The 11,066-nt window shown below is 39.1% G+C and overlaps 1 protein-coding gene across 5 annotated transcripts in view; it reads left to right on the forward strand.

Annotated features, from left to right (window-relative positions):
* Positions 1–10,231, forward strand: part of LOC101330999 (centrosomal P4.1-associated protein) — a 54,071-nt gene extending 43,840 nt beyond the window's left edge. For 2 of the 5 annotated variants that reach the window (XM_019936968.3, XM_019936969.3), the window contains exons 13-18: positions 5,686–5,747; positions 6,010–6,129; positions 7,952–8,092; positions 8,172–8,256; positions 8,341–8,461; positions 9,964–10,231. In XM_019936968.3, coding sequence (XP_019792527.1) covers positions 5,686–5,747; positions 6,010–6,129; positions 7,952–8,092; positions 8,172–8,256; positions 8,341–8,461; positions 9,964–10,159 — 725 coding nt within the window. In that variant the 3' untranslated portion in view covers positions 10,160–10,231. Of the gene's footprint in view, positions 1–5,685; positions 5,748–6,009; positions 6,130–6,911; positions 6,979–7,951; positions 8,093–8,171; positions 8,257–8,340; positions 8,462–9,963 lie in introns of those variants that run through there. The other 3 variants (XM_019936970.3, XM_073799849.1, XM_033850479.2) reach the window with 3 other exon arrangements.
* Positions 10,232–11,066: the final 835 nt, after the last annotated feature.

Below are 11,066 nucleotides of genomic sequence, written 5' to 3' on the forward strand. Positions count from 1 at the left end.
TTAGTGGACATTTGGGTCTCCTCTTTTGTGAATTGCCTGTTCATTTCTTTTGCCCATTTAAAACTCTGTGTGTGTGTTTGTGTATGTGTATGTTTTTCTGTATTGAAGTTAGTCATTCTGCATACTAATCCTTTGTCATTTGTAAGCACTGCCAATATCTTCTGCCAATCTGTATGTAGCTTTTTGGTTTGTGGGTTTTTTTTTTTTTTTTTTTTTTTTTTTGCGGTACACGGGCCTCTCACTGCTGTGGCCTCTCCCGTTGCGGAGCACAGGCTCAGTGGCCATGGCTCACGAGCCCAGCCGCTCTGCGGCATGTGGGATCCTCCTGGACCGGGGCACGAACCCGTGTCCCCTGCATCGGCAGGCGGACTCTCAACCACTGCGCTACCAGGGAAGCCTGGTTTGTGGGTTTTTTAAAAAAATAAAATTATTTATTTTTGGCTCTGTGGGGTCTTCGTTGCTGTGCGCGGGCTTTCTCTAGTTGCGGTGAGCGGAGGCTACTCTTTGTTGCGGTGCGTGGGCTTCTCATTGCGGTGGCTTCTCTTGTTGCGGAGCACGGGCTCTAGGCGCGCGGGCTTCAGTAGTTGTGGTGCATGGGCTTCAGTAGTTGTGGCACACGGGCTTAGTTGCTCCGCGGCATGTGGGATCTTCCCAGACCAGGGCTCGAACCTGTATCCCGTGCATTGGCAGGTGGATTCTTAATCACTGTGCCACCAGGGAAGTCCCTGGTTTGTGTTTTTTATATACATGTTTTTCCTTTTAATATTGAAGTTAATCAATTTTTTTAAAAAATGGTTTTTGCTTTTTGTGACAGATACCCTTCTCAATCGTCAGGTCACAAATATGCTATTTTCTCCCATGAACTTTTGTTTTCACAACTGGGTCTTTAAGATCTACCTGGCATTTTTAGAAATTATTTCTGTGAATTAAATTTATAAAAGTGGATATAACATATGCAGTTTGGCAGTTATAAAGGAAATACTTGGGTAACCACTGCCTAGATAAAGAAATAGATTAGCAGCATCCCAGAATTGACCCCTCCATGATTATATTACATTGCTTTTCCCTTTCATAGGTACAGCCCTAAAAAAATGTTTTACTTGTTTTTCAGCTTTCTGAATAGAGTTGTACTGTATGTATCGCATTGTCTTCTTTCACTACCTAGTTTTTTTTTTTTATGCATCTTTATTGCAGTATAATTGCTTCACAATGCTGTTAGTTTCTGTTGTACAACAAAGTGATTCAGCCATATGCATACACATGTCCCCATATCCCCTCCCTCTTGAGCCTCCCTCCCACCCTCCCTATCCCACCTCTCTAGGTCATCGCAAAGCACGGAGCTGATCTCCCTGTGCTATGCTGCTGCTTCCCAACAGCCAACTATTTTACATTCGGTAGTGTATATATGTCGATGCTACTCTCACTTCGCCCCAGCTTCACCCTCCCACCCCATGTCCTCAAGTCCATTCTCTATGTCTACCTCTTTATTCCTGCCCTACAACTAGGTTCATCGGTACCGTTTTTTTTTTTTTTTTTTAAGATTCCCTATCTATGCATTAGCATACAGTATTTGTTTTTCTCCTTCTGATTTAATTCACTCTGTATGACAGTCTCCAGGTCCATCCACCTCACTACAAATAACTCAATTATGTTTCTTTTTATGGCTGAGTCATATTCCATTGTATATATGTGCCACATCTTCTTTATCCATTCATCTGTCGATGAACACTTAGGTTGCTTCCATGTTCTAGCTATTGTAAATAGAGCTGCAGTGAACATTGTGGTACATGACTCTTTTGGAATTACGGTTTTCTCAGGGTATATGACCAGCAGTGGGATTGCTGGGTCGTATGGTAGTTCTATTTTTAGTTTTTTAAGGAACCTCCATATTGTTCTCCATAGTGGCTGTATCAATTTACATTCCCACCAACAGTGCAAGAGGGTTCCCTTTTCTCCACACCCTCTCCAGCATTTATTCTTTGTAGATTTTTTCATGGTGGCCATTCTGACTGGTGTGAGGTGATACCTCATGGTAGTTTTGATTTGCATTTCTCTAATGATTAATGATATTGAGCATTCTTTCATGTGTTTGTTGGCAATCTGTATATGTTCTTTGGAGAAATGTCTATTTAGGTCTTCTGCCCGTTTTTGGATTGGGTTGTTTGTTTTTTTTAATATTGAGCTGCATGAGCTGCTTGTAAATTTTGGAGATTAATCCTTTCTCAGTTGCTTCATTTGCAAATATTTTCTCCCGTTCTGAGGGTTGTCTTTTTGTCTTGTTTATGGTTTCCTTTGCTGTGCAAAAGCATTTGAGTTTCATTAGGTCCCATTTGTATATTTTTATTTCCGTTTCTCTAGGAGGTGGGTCAAAAAGGATCCTGCTGTGATTTATGTCATAGAGTGTTCTGCCTATGTTTTCCTCTAAGAGTTTTATAGTGTCTGGCCTTACATTTAGGTCTTTAATCCATTTTGAGTTTATTTTTGTGTATGGTGTTAGGGAGTGTTCTAATTTCATTCCACTTACTGAAGAGGCTGTCTTTTCTCCATTGTATATTCTTGCCTCCTTTATCAAAGATAAGGTGACCATATGTGTGTGGGTTTATCTCTGGGCTTTCTATCCTGTTCCATTGATGTGTATTTCTGTTTTTGTGCCAGTACCCTAACTGTCTTGATTACTGTAGCTTTGTGGTATGGTCTGAAGTCTGGGAGCCTGATTCCTCCAGCTCCGTTTTTCTTTCTCAAGATCACTTTGGCTATTCGGGGTCTTTTGTGTCCATACAAATTGTAAAATTTTTTGTTCTAATTCTGTGAAGAATGCCATTGGTAGTTTGATAAGGATTGCATTGAATCTGTAGATTGCTTTGGGTAGTATAGTCATTTTCACAATATTGATTCTTCCAATCCAAGAACATGGTATATTTCTCCATCTGTTTATGTCATCTTTGATTTCTTTCATCAGTATTTTATAGTTTTCTGAGTACAGGTCTTTTTCTCCTTAGGTAGGTTTATTCCTAGGTATTTTATTCTTTTTGTTGCGATGGTAAATGGGATTGTTTCCTTAATTTCTCTGATTTTTCGTTGTTAGTGTATAGGAATGCAAGAGATTTCTGTGCATTAATTTTGTATCCTGCAACCTTACCAAATTCATTGATTAGTTGTAGTAGTTTTTTGGTGGCATCTTTAGGATTTTCTATGTATAGTATCATGTCATCTGCGAACAGTGACAGTTTTACTACTTCTTTTCCAATTTATATTCCTTTTATTTCTTTTTCTTCTCTGATTGCCGTGGCTAGGACTTCCAGAACTATGTTGAATAATAGTGGTGAGAGTGGACATCCTTGTCTTGTTCCTGATCTTAGTGGAAATGCTTTCAGTGTTTCACCTTTGAGTATGATGTTGGCTGTGGGTTTGTCATATATGGCCTTTATTATGTTGAGGTAGGTTCCCTCTATGCTCATTTTCTGGAGCGTTTTTATCATAAATGGGTGTTGAATTTTGTCAAATGCTTTTTCTGCATCTATTGAGATGATCATATGGTTTTTATTCCTTAATTTGTGTATATGGTGTATCACATTGATTGATTTGCCTATACTGAAGAGTCCTTGCATCCCTGGGATAAATCCCACTTGATCATGGTGTATGATCCTTTTAATGTGTTGTTGCATTCTATTTGCCAGTTTTTGTTCAGGATTTTTGCGTCTATATTCATCAGTGATATTGGTCTGTAATTTCCTTTTTTTGTGATATCTTTTTCTGGTTTTGGTATCAGGGTGATGGTGGCTTTGCAGATCGAATTTGGGAGTGTTCTTCCCTCTGCAGTTTTTTGGAAGAGTTTGAGAAGGATGGGTCTCATCCTTCTGTAAATGTTTGATGGAATTCTGTAAATGTTTGATGGAATTTGCCTGTGAAGCCATCTGGTCCTGGGCTTTTGTTGGTTGGAAGATTTTAAATTACAGTTTCAATTTCATTGCTTGTGATAGGTCTGTTTATATTTTCTAATTCTTCCTGGTTCGGTCTTGGAAAATTGTATCTTTCCAAGAATTTGTCCATTTCTTCGTGGTTGTCCATTTTATTGGCATATAGCTGTTTGTGGTAGTCTCTTATAATCCTTTGTATTTCTGTGGTGTCAGTTGTGATTTCTCCTTTTTCATTTCTAATTTTATTGATTTGCATCCTCTCCCTTTTTGACTTGATGAGTCTGGCTAAGGGAGAGGAAAGAGGAATGATTTAGCCGCCATGATGCTGACTTCACCTTTAAAAGTTCCCAGATTTCTTTCTTTAATGTAGTTGAATTTCACCTTTTTCCTTTATGGGTGGTGCTTCTTGCCTTAAGTCTTTACCTATCCTGAGGTCATAAACATATACTCCTAAAGTATCTAGCTGTTCCAGCATTAGTTATTAATTTTGACATGTCATTTTATAAGGTGCTCACAGTGGTGGACACCCATCCCCCTCTGTTCCTCCCAGTGAGAATGTGCTCAGAGGCTTGTTCATGACGTTCACAAACAGCTGAGAGAATTAAGCTTGATGAGCTCGAATACTGGTTCTGACTTGACTTTTATTAGTTGACAACCTTGGCAAGTTATTTAGCCTCTCAGCTTTGATTTCCTCACCTATAAAATGAGGCTATTAGTCTTTTCTACGAGGCTGGTTGTAAGATTTAGAGATGATGTGACACGGAGCTCAGACTGCACTGTGGTTCTTTGTGCCTGTGAGGTGGAGGAAGGTGTTCATTTAGCCAAATCTGTGTGCACTCCTTGATCCCTTTTTTCTTGTATCCTAACCCCCCACTCCCATCAATCCCTAAACTAATCCTGATGTTGGTATTTTCTGAATTAAGTAGGTTGAACCATACGACATTGCTAGCACTCGGCTGTTTGGGACCCACGGGTCAGTGATTTGACACAGTACAAACACTGCCGTCTCCACAGTCGCCCACCAGCCTCCTGACTGGACTCTGCCTCTGTTCTTCTTCTCTAGTCTATTCTCCCTGGAGCATCCAACATCCATTTTAGTGTTTAACACTTAAGTCAGATCCTGGCACTTGAGCTTGAAACCCTTCAAATTTGGGAGTGTTTATAATACCCATTGGCATATAAGAAGAAAATATTAGAACTTCAGTGTATTTTCAATATCACTTTGTTGGTGGTGGTGTCTGTGTGTATGCACATACATGCTTATTTTATAATGTATGAACGTGTACAGTACATGCTTTGTGTGTTGGTCATGATCTAAAAAGTTTAGACCACAGCCATTAGGTCTAGATTATAATTAAATACCCAGTTATTTGTTTTCAAGCCAAATTCTATGTGTATTCCTGGATGCTTCTATTATCTGTACCCCATTCCTACCCTCTAACTAAAGTCCTGGTGATTGTCTCCAAAATACCTTTGGGTCCATCTGTTAGGTTAGTTGAGCACCTTTCTCCAGATTGTACACTTTCAAAAAACAGATACTTTGCGTTTCTTGGTCATCAGACTTAAGTATTTGAATAAGTATTTGAATTTATACAGTGAAGAACTCCTAGGAATTAATAACGAAAAGTACTAAGACTTCCTTAAATAATGGGTAAAGGACGGCAGTTCACAAAAGAGTGAACTAAGGAGATGTTTGACCATAGTATTGAGTAAACTTAAAACTTTCAATTAAGTAATAAAACTAACTCTGGTAATTATATTCTAACAGGCAATCCATCTCGAAGATCCAAGTCTGTGTCTCGTGATTTAGGCAATTCGGATAAAGGACAAGTAAATCTCTTTATGTTTTTATATATTAAACATATTATTCAGGCTTAAAGTTGACTGGTTAACTGGCTTAAGTTTCTAAACCATTTATAAAGGAAGCTTTTTACTTAACATTGTAAATGTTTTCTATACAACACCAAATACTAGTCATACTAGAATCCTGTAATAGTGGAATCTGGCTTTTGGACTAAGTGTTAAGTTTTAGCTGCTTGAGATTTTTATTACATGTAATGTAGGACAGACGGAGAGCCTCTTGTCCTTACAGACAGCCTTACCCAGGGAGCCACCTGAACCAGTGAACTCTCCAGATCCTGAATGTAAAGACGACGATGAAAAAGAAGAAAAAGAAGAAATTCAGGGAGAAATCAGCCATCCTGATGGAAAGGTTAAACTTTTTTCTTTAAACCAATGAATACTATAAAAAATGAACATGGGTTAAAATAGAGTTGAGGGGCTTCCCTGGTGGCGCAGTGGTTGAGAGTCCGCCTGCCGATGCCGGGGACACGGGTTCGTGCCCCGGTACGGGAGGATCCCACATGCCGCGGAGCGGCTGGGCCCGTGAGCCATGGCCGCTGAGGCTGCGCGTCCGGAGCCTGTGCTCTGCAACGGGAGAGGCCACAACAGTGAGAGGCCTGCGTACCACAAAAAAAAAAAAAAAAAAAAAAAAAAAAGAGTTGAAACAGATTCTGAAATAATTGATCTTCAAGACTTGATGGGGCTGAGGACCTTGGCACATGACTCGGCTTGAACCTTGGGACCCTATGAAAATACTAAATGGACAGCATGCATTTAGCTGCCATTTCTAATTTAGAGATGATGCAACAAAAGGAGGAATACAATCCAGTTGCTTAAACTCTTGTTCTTTCTCCAGACATAGCTAAGAAGCCTTGGTAATCCTTGGTACTTTTCAAAACCCTACCCTTCCTGCAGGCTTCCTTAAATATTTCCTGGATCAGCTGCTCTCCACCCCCAGCCTGACAATTTTATTCTTGTGCTTAGGAAAGGTTTTGAGTGGGAAAACGGCCTGGCTGGGTGTTCCAGCTAAAAAGTGAAAATGACAAGAGGAGGAACATAAACAGGGTTACTGAGGAGGTGATGAGGGAATTTTTCCTCGGGTTTATAGAACATGTACTTTTCCAAGTACTCTAATCTGATCCACTTTAATAGAAATCAGAAGGCCAAAGTTCACTGCAAATCTTGAGGAATGAGTGAAGGACAAGACCAACAGTCAGAAGTAAGTTGTTAGGCTCTTCCTGTACAAACTCTACTTCAGGATAACAAATTGTTGACGAGGGAAGGTTTTCTTTTTTAGAAGAAGAATCGCAGCTAATGAATGGAAGAGGAATGAGAAAATTAGAGAATCCCCAGTTTACAATTTCTGATGACACGAGGGTCTAGGTAGTCATCAGTGGCTCCTAAAACCTTAGACGAAAGGTTGACGGATCTCGAGACGCCACCCACTCAGTGCTGAGGTCCGGAGGCAGCGCATACCTGCTGGATCTCTGGACGTGCTGCCACGCAAGGCCCACTGCTGCACCTAAAAAGTACTCTTGTCAGAGTAATTCAGCTGGAATTGAATCAAGCCTCGAGAGCTAACTACTGGGTTTTTTAAGGAAAAAGTGATATGGGAACATGTTTAATGACACTATAATGGAAAAGCAATCAGCCAAATCCAGAGTGTGGGAAATGTTACATATTCAGTGACCCAGTTCCTTCAACAGTTGTCATTAAAAAAGGGGGAAAGGAAGGGACCATTAGAAATTGAGGGGAGAGACACATCAAGTGTGTGTGGATCTTGTTTTGATCCTGATTCAAGTAAACTGTAAAAGGCCTTCTTTGTGTGCATTTATGGAAAATATGGTTATGAAGGAATTAATTACAGCTTATTAGGGATGATAACGGTTTGGTTATGTTAAAAATACTTCCATTAGAGATACCTGTTGAAATGTTTACAGGAGAAGTGATGTCTGCAGTTTGCTTGAAAAAAAAGTTTGTTTTGGGGGAACAGGTGACCTAAGAACAGTGATGTGTAGATAGGTGAAGCTGATTATTATGAACTTATTAACTTTTCTCTCCCTCTGAGAAATGTTTTAATTTTTATTATGAAAAATGTCAAAGTAGGCAATTAAAAGTATTAGGGATATTTTTGTCGTGTGGTCTCAGGAAGTTTTACATATTGATAGTCCTGGTTTTTCTTTTTTTTGTAGATAGAAAAAGTTTATAAGAATGGGTGCCGTGTTATATTGTTTCCAAATGGAACCCGAAAAGAAGCGAGTGCAGATGGAAAGACGGTCACTATCACTTTCTTCAACGGTGATGTCAAGCAGGTCATGCCGGATGGGAGAGTGGTAGGTTTCCACGGGCGTGTTTTGTCCGTAGCGTAAACACCTCTGAAGAGGAGGCAGTGCTGACTCTGTGTCTTTGCAGATCTACTACTACGCAGCCACACACACCACCCACACCACGTACCCAGAAGGACTGGAAGTCTTACATTTCTCAAGCGGACAGATAGGTGAAAACCTGCTGTGCCCTCTCAGTTATTACATTCTTCCTTTCTTTAAAAATAAAATATTTATGGTAACCCCTTTTTCTACAGAAAAACATTTCCCAGATGGAAGAAAAGAAATCACGTTTCCTGATCAGACTGTCAAAAACTTGTTTGCTGATGGACAAGAAGAAAGCATTTTCCCAGATGGTACAATCGTCAGAGGGCAACGGTACGTTACCTGTTTTGTTTCTAGATTTTCTAGTTTTCAACTTTTATTACCAGTTGAATTTTAAAAATCTTAAAACATTTGTGTAAGTCATTCAACATTTCACTGAGTTCAGAATTTGAGAGCAGGTGAGACATGTTTTCAGCATTCTGGCGTTTAGGATGAGGTTGAGATAAATGCATTGTAACGTCTAGGATAATCTTTAGCCTACAGACCTCTAAAGGGTGTCTGAACAGCACTTCACGAAAGGCAAATGGCAAGTATTTGTTTAGAAATCAATCTGGTGAAATTTGAAAGCAGTGAGTGAGACACAAGGAAGGAAAGCTGCCCTGTCAATTTTTAACAATAACCAGACTCTGTATTTTGATTATCTGGGTCTCCCTGTCCCAGCGTAAGCACTTTACTCTCTGGCCACCCTAAGCCAATTCCTTAAAATCAACAATTATCTTTCTTTCTCCTTCTGAGTGTTAAATGTCTTGAAGTTAGAGTCAACTTCTTCAATCCACAGTGAAGAGCATCTTATAAGCACCATTTTAATTGAAACCTTGGTGGAGTTTTGTCAAATCGAGAGTCCTGTTTTTAGTTTCACCCTCCTCTCCTGGAGTGTAACAGTTTAAGTACCCATTAACTTGAATTCTGTGATATAAACTTGGCAATAATGTAGGAACTTTTCATGGTCATGATTGTGTTTTTCCCTTAATGTGGTCTGAAACTTTATCTGGTGCTCAACTAAAGATTTTCCTCAAACTTTTATTTCTTCTGTGTACAGTACACTTTGATTTTAGAAACTTTTCAAAAAAATTGACTCGATTGAAATTTTCTGTAGTAGAAAGAAAATAATATGAAAAGGTTCCCATATCCGTCTGTCCATCTTCAAGTATTAACTCATGGCAAGTCTTTTTTCATCTACACTAAAGCACATCCCGTGTATTAATTCATTCAGGATTATCATGTTTTAATTGAGATACAACTGACATAACATTAGTTTCAGGTGTACAACAAAGATTTGATATTGGTATATATTGCAAGATGATCACAGAATTCTAGTTAACTTCCATCATTACACACACATACTTACACATTTTTCTTGTGATGAAGACTTTTATTCTCTTAGCAGCTTTCAAATATGCAATTCATTCAGGATTACTTTGCCGTTTTTCACTTACAGCAGTGGTTCTCGAATCAGCTGGAGGGGACTGTTCAAGAGTAGGTTGCTGGGCCCCAGCCAAATAATTTGCGTTTCTAATGAGCCCTTGGGTGATGCTGACACCCTAGGGCCACACTTGATAGGGCACTGGCTAACACCTGTATGTGGCACAGAGCCATTGTGTTCATATAAAATTTGAGAAATAACCAAAACAGAAAAAACCACTCTGTGCTGAGGAGTCCCAATTATACCTATGTAAGGACCAGGGATGTTCTAGGAGAAGGAATAACTGCCAGAGTTCTCCTGCTGTATATACTCCATATTTTTAAAGAAATTAAATTCTACTTTAAATTTACAGAGATGGCAACAAAATCATAGAGTTTAATAATGGCCAACGAGAACTACACACGGCCCAGTTCAAGAGACGGGAGTATCCAGATGGCACTGTTAAAACTGTGTATGCAAACGGTCTTCAAGAAACCAAATATTCATCTGGTCGCGTAAGAGTTAAAGACAAGGATGGTAATGTTCTAATGGACACAAAGTTGTCATGATCCTTGTGTGTGGCTAATCATGAAATAACATTACCTTGATTTTCTTCTTTAAAAAATGTACATTTTCTTGTGGATTCTGTGGTTTAATTTATATATACTGTGTGTATATATAAATGGAAAAGATTGTTTGGAATTTTTTCATAATGTTTGAAATGCACAGGGACAGCTTTCATTTTTAGTTCACCTACCTTGTCTTTCTATGGTTCTAACCAGTATAGACTTTTAACAAGTGGATGCTTTCATTGGTTGGAGATGGTTATGAGAGCCAAGAAGTACAAGCAGCACAGTATCACAGATTTTCCCACCACCTGCCAGGCCTATGAAGGGCTTGCTTAGAAAGTTTACTGAAGGAGTAAGAGGATTTCTCCAGTCAAAATATTACTGTGCTCAATTAGTACTAAAAGTGAAGCATTATCTACCACAGAGGTCACAGAATTGGAAGTTAAAACAGTGACTGAGTACAAATAAACAGTAAAACAAACAGGCAGAAGAGTTCATTCTATGAGTGCAGATAAATCTCATGGGAGGAAAAAGCAGTTGTCACGAGGGTGACAGCTGAGAAAGGCGGGGCGTGAAAACTAACCAGCCAGTGTTAACTGATTGATAGACCACAGGTGCCTTGACCTTATTACCTGTAAGGCGGGGCTGACAGAAGCAAGATGTCCTTGAAGGGGTGGGGGGCAAGTCACCTACAAGTAGATTTACATAGTAAGTTTGGTCTAGTCACTTAGTGCAGTCTGACAGTAGTGCTGGCAGTAACTCAGTATTTTTAAAAAAGCCACATGTATTAATTCCAGGTGATTTAAAACTGAATAACAAAAAACTTTTCAAAGAAAATAAATAATTATATATATTACCTCAGGAATAGAGAAAGATTTTTAAATTTTATTTTTTAAATTATTATTAT

The sequence above is a fragment of the Tursiops truncatus genome, unplaced genomic scaffold, assembly GCF_011762595.2.
Source record: "Tursiops truncatus isolate mTurTru1 unplaced genomic scaffold, mTurTru1.mat.Y mat_scaffold_83_arrow_ctg1, whole genome shotgun sequence".
In the NCBI taxonomy this organism is placed as follows: Eukaryota; Metazoa; Chordata; class Mammalia; order Artiodactyla; family Delphinidae; genus Tursiops; species Tursiops truncatus.